At 46.2% G+C, this 13,375-nt stretch overlaps 1 protein-coding gene across 1 annotated transcript in view; it reads right to left on the bottom strand.

The window, feature by feature from the left end:
- Positions 1-1,163: 1,163 nt before the first annotated feature.
- ldlrap1b (low density lipoprotein receptor adaptor protein 1b) overlaps positions 1,164-13,375 on the bottom strand; it is a 30,920-nt gene continuing 18,708 nt past the window's right edge. Inside the window, exons 6-9 of the mRNA XM_083683802.1 lie at positions 10,423-10,518; positions 5,716-5,849; positions 5,139-5,173; positions 1,164-2,418 (exon numbers count right to left, since the gene is read on the bottom strand). Of these exons, the coding sequence (XP_083539928.1) occupies positions 2,274-2,418; positions 5,139-5,173; positions 5,716-5,849; positions 10,423-10,518 (410 nt within the window). The 3' untranslated portion in view covers positions 1,164-2,273. The remainder of the gene's footprint in view (positions 2,419-5,138; positions 5,174-5,715; positions 5,850-10,422; positions 10,519-13,375) is intronic.

Raw genomic sequence — 13,375 nt, forward strand, 5'->3', positions numbered from 1 at the left:
TGAGCGGTTTGCACTAGGATTACCCAAAGCATGTTCGCAAGTTATCATTCTGGAATACACAGACAGCGGACGCAAGTGCCCAGAGTGACTGCCATCGCCGCCTGGTCTCTCCCAACTAAGCCTATGGAAAATTGTCTTTAAGGGCTGGCTGGCCTTCTCCATCACTCCTGATACAGTCTAGTTGGCTAGTTAGCAAGCTAACCAATCGTCCGGATGAAACCCGCTTCCACAGTCCTAGGGGGACAAGGTTTAAATATTCAAATGCATGACTTAAAACAGCTAACGTTCATGTCTTTATTTTATTGTAGCATATTCATTTCTGGCCGCCACAATAAGGGTAATCTCATTTGACAGGGTGCGTTTATAACATGGATTTTAAATCCGCAGTTCATTCTCTTCAACACATTAAAGACAGCTAGCTAGCTAACTATCTACATGTAATGTTATTTTAGCCAGTTTTAACATTGTTAGCGAACAAATGAGCCAGATATGAAACATAACACTGGATGAAACGTGTGTAAAAAAAAAACTCTAGTCTGGGTTAAAACTAGCTAGCAAACAACACTGCTTTCGTGTCACTGCTAACATAGCTAGCGAGCTAGCCACTGGTGTTCGCTAGTTTTCCCTCCCCCACATGAGAAAAATATTCATCGGTCGTTGACTTTTGTTTGAACTGCCATTGCATATCCGAACAGCAGGCCGAATTGTAACTGAATAATGGAACTTCATGTCAAATATGTTGCTATGTAGCTTGTAAACTCACCAGTTGTATGACCAACACAGACAGCCCGTTGTCTTATTAGTGGTGTGCCATGCTGGTGCCAGCCAAGTTCCTTCAATTGAGGGTCACGTCATGACGTTGCGGCTGGCCGTTCACAATTTGGGATATGGATTTTTAATGACCCTCTTTTATTTCCCAAAACAAGACATTAAATGACCCAATTAACCAAATGATATAACTACCCAACCGTGACTGACGATGGCTTTAACTCAAACAAGTTAAAGACAAGCTGTCATAATGACCAATCTGGAAGAGTTGAACTGCAACCCCCCCATGAATGAGTGTCGGCCTATAAAGCTTAGGTCAAATGTGTCATCAGGAATTCTCTGTGTGTGTGTGTGTGTGTTACACAAATAAAAACAAATGTACTCTCACACACAGATACGATACATACATTTTATTGAATTCAATGGGTGTAACATAATTAGAAATTATTAAATTAATTTCAAACTGTAACAAAAATGTCAAAGATATTAACACTGAGACTTGACCTTAACTCAAACCCTCATGTCCCCATCCCAAGAAAATAAATGGCCAGAATGATGAGTAAACTAGCAAAATCTTAATCTGCACAAACAAGATTATACACAACATTGGTACATATAGGAGATTTATGGTTATTGTGACAAGTAATTTCCCCAACATTAAATTATGTGCTTTGGAGAGGGATGAGTGGAGAGTGCAAAAATAGATCTTGCAATAGAAAAAAAATAAGATTGTCTTCTTTATATATATACACACACACACACACACACACACACATGCGCACACACGCACACACACACACACACTTTGTTAAAGCCTGTTTGCCCAAATAGAGCCACAGAGCAGGTGATAGTCACCTTCTTTATTAAATTTTTTGGCATGTCTGAAGAGCACTCCAGCTGGTGTCTTTGAATCCATCACCAGCGGAGTTGTCCCTCTGAGCAGGTTACAGCTCCATGCTTCGTCCATAACAACCGCGACAGCAGCCTAGGTTCTGAGACTAACACTGACGGGGATCTTTTGACCTCACTCTTTTATGTCTCCCTGAATCCCTCATCTGCATCTTCACCAAACATGTGATACTGTATATCATAGCTTCATTTCTATCAGTTTCTACATACATACATACATACATACATAGATTTTGTGTACACACATACACACCAAACATACCAGTACATACAGGAGGAATAGAAAACAAAAAAAAAACTAATAGGCGGTTGACTGTAACAAAACATCAGATGACTGCATGTTTAAATAAGAATCGCAAACAAAACGGTTTATATTGCTTTGGTCTGAGTTCTGGAGGCTCTCAGCTCAGGTTGGTCTCAACCGGTTCAGACATTAACAACCACAGCCCCCCAGATGGCATCGCTGAGAGCACTTGCAGGGAGGACCCACTGATTTCACCTGTATCCCCTCACTGCCTCGCCCACTGCTCTCACACATCTCCCTCTGCCTCTCCTCCCTCCTTCCCTCACTCACTCTATAGGGCGGCTATAGGCCCTTAGAACCCGAACATGTCGTCTTTTTCGGCGGGGTCTGTGTCCGCTTTGTCCCAGTTGCCTGGGGACAGGCACTCTTCAGTGTTGAAGTCCTGAGGGTTTACCCCAATGTCCAGGACCTGGGGGTTAGTGCGAGACTCAGCGAGTCTGGAGGAAAAAACAGAGAGACATTTCAGTTACTTTCATGTCACATCGTATTGCTTTGGAAAATGTTTGTTCTCAATTAAGTATTCTGCCAAAAAAAACTTTGTTGGAGACCATCAATTAGCAAAGTTGTCAGGCCTCACACAGGTCAGACTCTCTCAACACATTACGGCTACCACGGCAACACCACTCGGCTCACCGTGACGTCACTCAGTCAGTGACGAGGCAACAACGGGGAACGCATGGCTGATGACATGAGGCGGAAAAACACACAACAGTATTCATGAAGACACGGACACAATGAGGTAACACAAATCAACAAGTCAGCAGAGAACCCTGCCTCATGAAGCAAAGAGCTGGAAACTCTTGAGTTCCATCAGATGGGCACTTTCCCCTCTTGGTTTGAGAGACAAGTCACCCCAGCGGTGTGACAGGGTTCTGAGCTATGGTCATGAGATGATGCTCCTACAGGGGGAGGTGTGACACTACAGGTGTTGAAATGTCAAAGAGGGGCTACACATCCATGTCCATGTTCAGATGGGCTGGGTTTGGTGGGTATGGTGATGGGGGTGGGGGGGGGTCAACATCATAGAAGTGGTGAATGGGGTGGTGACTGGGGAAGGGGGGGTGGGGAGGTGACACTGCTCATCCAGCAGATCATGTCATTACCTGAGTACGATTCAAAGCTATCCAGACTGCGGCTGGGGGGGGGGGGGGGGTGCAAAGGAAATGTCAAAAGTCAGACAGCTGTTGAAACGTGAATACCCTTCACGACAGATCGACTATCGGGAACACAGGATTACCACATGCAGTTCCCTTCTGATGCCAGCAGATGGCACTATAGTTCTTTGTGTTACAGCATTTCGTAAAGAAACATTGAATAGGGCCCTTGGGCACAACCTTGCTTGATCATGGCATTGTTTATTGGGATATAAAGGGGGGGAATATAAGGGAATTTAAGGAGAAGGCTAAGGTGACCAAGCAGCTCTCATCAAACACACCGGAAGAGAATAGGGTGACCTTGGAAGCTCCATCGTTGCTAGAAATAGATCCCCCACCGAGGGGTGGGACATTTTTGAGTTTTTTCTCTAGGGAACAACTGAAGTCGGAAGCTCTGGAGATGGGAAACTTTTGCTGTACAGCAGGTCCATTAGACCGGAGAATAACAAGTAAATTTGAGCTCTCAGAGTTCTGTTTATGAGTGCTACCCATTGTACCAGCCACTGCATGTTTGGAGGTACAAAAGCCTAGCTGCCAATAACCTGCCACTTACTAAGAGCTCCTTTTACTCAAACTCAGAGGAAAAATCTGACCCCACTTCACCCCATTCCCTTGGGGGGGGGGAAGGGAGGAAAAAACAAGCATTAGCAACAGAAAACGTACCCTCTCAATACGGAGGAGGGTTTAGAAATAGCACCGTCTAGAGAAGCTCAGAAATTCCTTTTGTGTCATCTGTCTGTTTTTTTGTTTTTTTTTCTTCAAAAATCCATACGCAAACTGCTTCTCTGGGCTCGTTTGAAAATGCAGTGACAGGCTGCTGCTTCAACGTCTTCTCAGGTCATGAAGAAGCATCCATTCCATACTGCTGAAGCACATCAACTACAGGCATTCAACTCTAACAAAAGGAGATGTAGGTCTTCAGTTTCCAACTATCGGACACAAGCACAGACAGTTAAGTCATACCTGGCCATTAAGGTCAGCCTGTACAACGCTGTATCTGTTTTACAGAACCTCCTATGGAGATGAATGAAGACTAACCAGCACTTCAGCACAGCTCAACACCCTCTCACTTCAATAAAAAACTGACTGCAGGTCTGCGATCAGCTTGCTTTGAGTGACAAAAGGCTTGAACCAGGTCCCCTGCCTCCTAAATTTCCTTCAATTAAGGCAATCTGCTGGCGGCTACGCTATTGCTTGTTCTCGGAGCGTCCTCGTTAATCAGGGTGGCCGTGATTAACGGCGTAGGGTGTAATTACAGTGTGTGCAGACAAATAATCACCTTATAACAGGGGCTAAAGCGGCCTCTGTGCTTAATTACAGCGGTACAGTGGCTCTGAAGCGGAGGTAAAAACGCAGCGCTGTGACAAATGAAAGGACTGATGAGAGTTGAAATAGTCTCGTGTCACTGCGTGGCGGAAATGTAAACAAAACCATTTGGGGAGTCGCATTTCAACTCTACCAAAAACCTCATCTGGGAATTCCATTGATGGGGGGGGGGAATTAGCAAATGGAAAGTCATCGAATCAACTGGAGTCTTGACTGCTTTGAGCTCCGTTTAGTTGAGAATGAGCCTTGAAGAATCCCAGTCTATAAGACCACAGACTATGCATTCTATTGCCTTGTCAACCTTGAAGCTGCCCATCATTGCGTGGCTCTAAAACAACCACTCTGTGTCCCTCAAACAGTATCCTCTTCTAGCTTTATTCGATGCATCATTTCCACCTAAGAGTTGACTGTTAAATCACTGTACTGCATGTGTGCGCCTCGCCAGCAGCAGAGGCTGCGCAGGCAGCAGATGGGGGAGCGTGGTGTCGACTCAGGCCTGGAAACGGAGCCCGTCTCTGGGCTAGGAGGGGGGCAGCGCAGCGGTAAGCCAGATGGAGGGAGTGGCCGTGTTTATGATGAGACCAGCCCTAACCATAGGGCTATTTCGAGAACAGCAAGTGGGCACTGCTGTACTGTGTAACAGAGCAGCCCTGGAGGAGACAGATCAGATCCCTCACCTTGAGAAAGCTTCATCCAGACCGTCCTCCAGCTCCTGCCAGACACAACACACAGATAGCAGAGGTCAGTGAGACAAGACGATGTTGACGGCAAACAAGTAAACAACATTTGTTTCTGAAGGCTTTACGAGGGTACGACCTCCATGAAGTTAACAACAGTGAACAATAATAATAATAATAATAATAATACACCCATTTTATTTAGAGCAGCTATGAACAGTCTTAGTTATGAGCAGCTGAAAGTCAGGGCGTGCACACAACACCACACAAAACCGCACACACACACCTCCAACCACTCCCTTTAGTACATCATTGCAGGCTAAAAGGGGCCCCACACCCTCTCCTGCTACGTGGACCATCTGACCAGGTTATTTTCAATGCTCCATTGTGCCATTGTAACTCCAGCACCATACACAGTCTCTACCCAAGAAGTCTGTTTACCACCAGGAGCTCTGCCAATACACTATTGTTATCCCCATACAGTATACTCCACTGCTCATTTTCTCTAGCCCATACAGCTAGCCACAGCTGAGTTGGGCTCTCCCAGCCCCCCCCCCCCCCCCCCTCTCTCTCTTACCCATACAGTATTGTTGTTGTCTGTGGCGTGGTTGTGCACCATAAAGGGGTCAGGTTCGCTCTCCATTGTCCCCGAGTGGACCATCGCCACGTTGGCACCCTCTGCCAAATCCAGAAGGTTCCCTGTGGCCACTTCTGAAACAGAGAAGTAAAAAAAAAAAAAAAAAAAAAGAAACATTACACACACTCATAATCAACACTGGATGGATCACTGAGACCAAGAACACAATGTCTAAACATTTGACTTACAAGCATTCCAGCAAGTCTTGCTTAACGGGTATGCGGGCTTAGTTGGGTAAATGCTAGTGCATGCAGAATCATGTATGGCTTATGGGTATCTATGTTCGCTCTAATACGCAGCACAGCAAACATCTCAATTTTGGATTTTCACTGACAGAGAATTAACCACTAAATCCAATGCTATATCAGGAATTAGCATCAATTCCTGATCAAACCTTTTTGTTGCATGCGTCATGCTTCATGATTTCGTTTACTGCTCCACTGACTCTAGACATACCAAAAATCGGGTTAAGCTTTAGAGTGAACCATCTGTAATAGTCTAAACTAATCAGTATTGGATTAATGAACATACTTCAGATACAGTATTCAATTCATTTTAAAGCATGAATTAATGAAGATGAGGCAAGCTACTTGGAAAGAAGTTTATTTTTTATTTTTTATTATATCATTGCATTATTGCGTCATTTGGAATATTGGAATGTATAGAAGTTATGATGCTGTTTAACAATTGAGGCAAGAATCAATACCATGACAACGAATGTAAAACATTCCAAACTCATTTCAACTCGGTGTAGTGCAGTATTCCACATTCCAAACATGGACAAAGAGAGAGAAGACATTGAGAGGCAGTGGGAGGCCCTAAAGAGTGTGAGGGAGGCCATGGAGAAAGAGAAGGAAGAGATGGAAGGAGTGAAGGTGGCCCTATTTGAGGAGAGAAAGCAGCTTAACAGAGAGAGGAGGAAGCAACAGCAGGTGATAACAGGTGTACAGTAACCCCCCCCCACAAATGAATGTTATTGGAGCTTGTAGTGCTTATTTGACTCATTTCCAAGGATTTGACTTTGGAAAACAGTCAATTGGCCAAAAGGTGCGGTCTGAGGTGCGCTCTCCCTATTTGCACGCGATGATGATGTTGAGCGCACCGTCACGGGATGAATCGGCGCCACCTCAAAACTGATAAACAACCTCTTTGACGAGACGCATTTCAAGAGTTTCGTCAAAATTGGGCCAATCTGTGTGATTTTCGGAAATGTCGTCCCTGTATGGCAAGACGCATAATTTACGCAAGTTTAATCAAAATTGTCCCACTGGTGTTGGAGACAAGAGACAGAGACCAAATCATAATCCCCCCTCTCCGATTCCATCGGTGGGAGACAACAAAGGGAGCGTGATTGAAAGAAGAGGAGGACGCCATCTTGGAGGAGGGGGAGGAGTTGAGGGCAGCGGCGAAGGCACAGGAAACCAAACAACAGAATTTGAAGAACAAGAAAGAGGAGGAAATTGTGAGGAGGGAAAAAGAGGAGAAAGAGAGAGGCAATGAAGAAGGACAAAGAACGGAGGAGAGGAAAGTCCCGAGGAAAGAGAGGCAATGGATGGTGAGTGAAAAAGAACAATGGAAAGAGATAGAATCTACAGTGTTAGTCTATAATCTGACATTTGCTTCACTGTAAAGGTGAGGGGAAAAACGTGTATACAATCATGTCACCTTTGACCTAACCTAGACAAACTTACCCCACCATAACCCCCTACTCTGTCTTTGTATTCTACCTTCTGTGACCTAATATGACCCCTAACCCCCTTATGTCCTGTTTGGAGGTTTGTGTTGTAAATGGGCTATCTATGGTATCCCACTCCGCTTCTCACTAAGGGGAACCCCCTCGCAGGTTGGACCCAGAAGGTCAGCCCTCAGGTAATACCAGACACAGACACAGACAGAGTGAGTGAGTGAGTGAGTGAGTGAGTGAGTGAGTGAGTGAGTGAGTGAGTGAGTGAGTGTAAAGACAACTTCATCTTGATAATAAATCGAATGCTTTTACCATTCCATCTGTGACTTAGATATCTACTCTCCCTCTGTGTGTGTGAATTCTGTTCTATACATATACATCTTTCAATCTTTCATATCTCTGTTCACCCAATTTTAATGGCTTGTTCACATCTCACATCTTAAAGTATGTGTGTTACATGGATTAGTAGTGGAACATGTGTGTTGTGGAACATGTGTTCACTACAATTCTACAGTTGTAAAATGTTTGGTAACCATTGGCTTCGAGTAATGTACAGTAATACAGATATTGAGATGATTGCAGTCATTCCCTTTTTTTTTTGTTATGGTTTCAATTCTGACATTAGTACAACAGGTTTTTTTTTTTTTTTTAAGTAGTACAACCTTACTCTACTCCATGTGCCCCCAGTCCCTAGTAAAATCTGTTGTATGGACGTGTGCGATTGTTGTTTACCGTTAACATGTGACAGGAAACAGAATCAAACACACAACGGCCATTATGGGGGTTTATTACCACCACCCTTCCTTATTAACCTCCTAATGCGTGTCATCATCACGACCATCTGTGGATTGTCACTTAGTAATAAGTGGCTATAGAATAACCTCCTGACGCACACACAACTACAAACACACACACACACACACCTCACTAATGAGAGATGAGGTTGTTGTAATAGGATCATCTCTAATGGCAAGTCGCATAGCTGTTTAATAGTGCTGTGTGTGTGTGTGTGTGTGTGTGTGTGTGTGTGCGCGCTGCCTCTCTTCTCCCTGATCAGGCTGGTGGTGTCCCCTTGAGAAGGAAAGGTCAAATCTCACTAAGTTCTCCTAAGCAGTCTCATCATCGCCAAAGCACCTCTTCTCTCCCAGGCCTTCATTATCCTTAGGTGACCTTTTCCCCATAACACTCGGCCCCAAAAGAGGAAGGGCTTGTAAATGATGGACTCAGCTCTAGCAGCAGTTCCCCTCCACTCCCTCTCTCCATCAACACTGCCTCATAGACATTTACGGCATCTTCCCTTTCACTAAGAAAGCAATTATCACTGGGTGATTAGTCATCTGATCTGTCTGTCTGAGGCAGGGGGAGGATGCAGGACTGGGGGTTGAGGAGTAGGGTCTGGGCACCGTCTGGCTGCCTGCCCCAGGGAGTGAGGGGCAGACTGGCGGTCAGGGGTATCGGATTGCTGGTCCCTCCGCGCACAAGGCAGCCTGGCAAGGGATCCTACATCCCTTCAGCAGAGGAGTCTAAATACACACACACACACAGACACACACACACATAGACAAAGAGAGAGAGAGACAGACACACAGAGAGAGAGAGAGAGAGAGAGAGAGACACACACACACACACACACACAGAGACACACACACACAGCTCCTGTGACAGACAGGAAGCTGGTGGAGAGGAAGCAGGGGGGGGTGAGGTATCGTGTCTCATGTCTCATGAATAAAGCAAAATAGTTCCCAAGAACATTGCTGTCAGGCTCCCAGAATCCAAATGGAATGCTGTCAACACGAGTGAAGGGTATACTGAAAGCACTACGGCTCCCTGATGAATTCCTCAACCCTCTCCTCACTCGCTCATCCCTCTGTTTGACCCACAACCACTTTTCAGGACAGCCAAAAGTAAAGCAGGGATGGTGCCAATTCCGTTACGCTTCTAAACCTCTTCATTACAGAAAGCTCTTTCCAGGGCTATGGGTGACACGTTTTTTTACACAAGAGAATGATGTCCAAACCTCTACAGAAACGCTCCTGATCCTTTACCAAACCCATGTAAACAAGAGTGTCCACTGAGACTTAGAGGAATCCTGCTCTGGCGGGGGGCCACCCGGCCAGGCGAGGGGAGGGGAGGGGAGGGGAGGACGTGGAGCTAAGCTGATGGACTACGGGAGGACAGAGGGACAGTGGTATGCCAGAGGTAGAGAACAGTCGTCATATGGAGAATGAAGCAAACAGGACAGACCCCTAACTGCAGGCTTTATAGGAAACAGTGATACGGCCTCGAAGAATGTCCTGGCTTACTGGAACAGGAACCATGTGGCCAAGGAATGCAGGCTCCTCGTGCTTCTAAAACAAACACTGCTTCCTGTGGTTTGGACGACTACAGTCAAGTGTCCAGGGGAGCAAGTCACTTTCCACTTGTTCACATTCCTCTGAGAAAAAATAATAACTGTCAGAAAGTCAAGATTCTAACAAAACCCATATTACCAGGAGTTCCGATAGTATGGATCGAGCCTGAGAGAGCATCCTAAAGAGCATGTCGAAAACCATACTGATTAACCACGGATGACCACGCATCCTCTCTGTGACCGTCTCCACCTGACCTAAAGCTCCAGAGGTCTGGATGGCTTGTCAGTCCAGCTCCAGAGCGGTCACGACAATGGTTCTAACGGTCTCTGGGCAGATCAGCACTACGGCAGACTAGAGTAGTAGCTTGCTTTGAAAATAAGTGGGTGATGACTCATCATACATCCACGACTACTGTACCAAGTTGTTGTATGGAAGTCACTGGTGGCGGGTGAATTTGGGTAACAACGGATTCTTACAGTAGAGGGAGATGACCCAATAAGGCCCAGATCATGATGACATGACCTTCACGATGATCATCATCATGTCGTTGTGTATAGTCTTACACGCCTAAATCAGTCAAGGGTCATAGTGTACACGAGTGACGTGACTCACCTCCTCCCTTGAGACTGCCGATGCTGGCAGAGCTGTCTGACTGGGAGCTGCTGGCTCCTTCTCCGTCCGAGCCAGACTTGACTCGCTTCTCCTTCTCTGTGGGGGAGAGAGAGGACAAGAAAACCGCCGTCAGCAAAACACACAACACAACTCATCAGAAGTTCCCAGCCTGGGGGGCGAGGGGGGGGTTCAAAGATGAAAACATGGTGGTGTTTGGCAGAGGAAAATGTGTGTGTTTGTGTCTTGCCGGCAGTGTTTGTAACATATGTAAAATAATTTGTATCTTTCAGCAGACAGCCAAGTTACCGAGATTCCAACTATAATAACATATCCAAAAATATATATAATATATATAATAAAGTAACTCAACATGCTGAGTTAAACATGCTGCAGGGGCCAGCAAAAAAAAATCTAAAATCAAACAGTTTAACAGCTATACTAGAACATGGCAATCAGTGACCAGAACATTTAAATAGGCCAAAACCAAACAGAACCTAGGTCTGCCTCAGGACCCCGCCAAGCAGTTTCTCCTCTGCTGTAATGGGAACCATCTGGGTCGCATGGATAAAACCTCCCTCTTCTTTAAACACAGGTGGGAGTGGAGCTTAAGTTGCAGAGGCAGAGCACTGGACCCAGGGAGACGGAGCTTTCCTCAGACTCATGGAGAGAGAGAATGCTTTTCTACTGTTTATCTACTGTCCATGGGCATGATCCTGTTCCCACAAAAGCCCCTATTCCCAAGTAGAGGGTGTCCAAGTCAACACACATGAGCACATATGTACTGTAGATATACTCGCTCGCTCTCACACAAGTGCACACACACACACACACACAGACAAACACACTCGCTCTCACATACACTCGCGCACACACACACACACACACATTTTCCTATTGCACTCAGATGAAAGGTGGTGTAGATGTAGTTGCTCACACGCGCTGAGGCACTGGAGCTAACGCTGTATCTGGGCAGGTCTGATCATTCTTCAAAGGCCGTCTGCATGACCTACTGTAACTAATGCTTCCATTAACGTCAGTGAAGATAAAAAGCACATCTCAGGCCGTCCCTCAAGGGCATTGGTTACATTAAGGGTTTTTTTATGATCTTAGAGCTGGAGTATCAAAAACATGCGTCCCTATTTCCCCAGGAGAGCCAAGGTGACTGAATGGAGTCTGATTTCCAAACGATTCCCCGTGCACCATACTTCCTCTCCTGAGGGGTCACTGGGTAGCCAGACAGGGTGGGAGAGTGCTGCCAGACATACAAATAAACTCCAAACACTCACATTGGGGGGGGGGGGGGGGGTGGGGGGGGGGGGGGGGTTGTAAATTCAACATCAAAAGGAAGCTGTGCTGTTTACTGTGAATCCACTTCATCAAATCAACATCTCTAATGCATATGAGAGCTACTGTACTATACAGGAGGATATGGGTCAGGCATAGTATATAAGAAACCTCACAGCGGGGGTGGTGTGTGCGTGCGTGAGTGAACTGCAACGAGACACCCGCCGCACTGTACGTTGTTCCTACCCACAATCCTCGGGGGGGGGCCTTGTAACTCACCGAGCAGACTCAAAGCATTTTAAGTTCTCTCGCTTCTTTCTTTAATGCAGGAGAACAAGACAACTTCCTTTGAACCCAACCACCCCCCCCCCCCCCCCCCCCCCCAACCCCTCCGCTGCACTCTCCTCTACCCCCCTCCAATCTCCCTCATCAGCTACATTGTGTTGAACAAGCCCAGGAAATCAGAAAGGGTTACTAGCCTCATGGCTCCCAGTAAACTAGAAGGAGAAGTACAGAGAAGAGGGATCAGGGGAAATTGAGAATTGAGAGCAAGAGAAAGAGAGAGATAGCGAGAGAGAGAGAGAGAGAGAGAGATAGCGAGAGAGATAGCGAGAGAGAGAGAGAGAGATAGCGAGAGAGAGAGAGAGAGAGAGATAGCGAGAGAGAGAGAGAGAGAGAGAGAGAGAGATAGAGAGAGAGAGAGAGAGAGAGAGAGAGAGAGAGAGAGAGAGAGAGCTACAGCAGAGAAGAAAAAAAAAGACTGCACTCATAACTTGCAGCTTTAATATTAAATTTGTAGACGCAGAGCCCAACACAGAAGCGTGGAGCAGCAGCCCTTCCGCAGCCTTGATCTCCCGGAAATAATCAAATAATAAAATGGAAATGCGTCTGAATTGAAACACCATCAAACGCCGCTGCGGGGAAACGCAGCCTCCTGTCCAAAACGCCAGAAAGACAGAGGAGGGAGTTCATAAAGAGGGGAAGGCGGTATGGAGGAGGGCTGAATAAATAACCTCTCCTTCACTCTCACTGAGACAGGATCAATGGTACAGGCACTGAGCTGTCAAAGGTCTGAGCTAAGAACCTGCTGCCATTGTCACACACTCTCACACACTCTCTCTCTCTCTCTCTCTCTCCCTCCCTCTCTATCCCTCTCCTTCACCCTCCCTCTCTCCCTCCGTCCTCATCCCTGTCTGACAGTGATAAACAGAAAGAGAGATGGGTTTGGGGGGGGGGGGGGGTTAGGCAAGGAAATGAAAACAAACTTTACAAGGGACTGAAGCTCCAGGTGCCAAGGGCTAGATTGACAGCCACAAACTGCATTTAGAAATTAATACAACTCCATTTAAATTCCTAAATGTACAGGCTATTTTTCTTTCCTAACAAAAGATCACTTTTAGTGGTTGACTCCACTGCATCTTAATAAGACGACAAATTATTTTTGACTCAAAGAAGAGCCATGAACAAATCTGGTTCTAAAAAAGGTGGGGTGTGGGGGGGGGGGGGGGGCGGTGTTTCTAAGGCTGCGTATGAAGAGATGGGTGTGTTTTGCGTGTTGCTCCTAGCATGGAGGAAGTGCTGAGTATGACACGCCAACTCCCACGTGTGTGTGTGTGTGTGTGTGTGTGTGTGTGTGTGTAGCGGTACGGTACAGCACACCCCCCCAGGA

The sequence above is a fragment of the Argentina silus genome (assembly GCF_951799395.1).
Source record: "Argentina silus genome assembly, chromosome: 13".
NCBI lineage: Eukaryota > Metazoa > Chordata > Actinopteri > Argentiniformes > Argentinidae > Argentina > Argentina silus.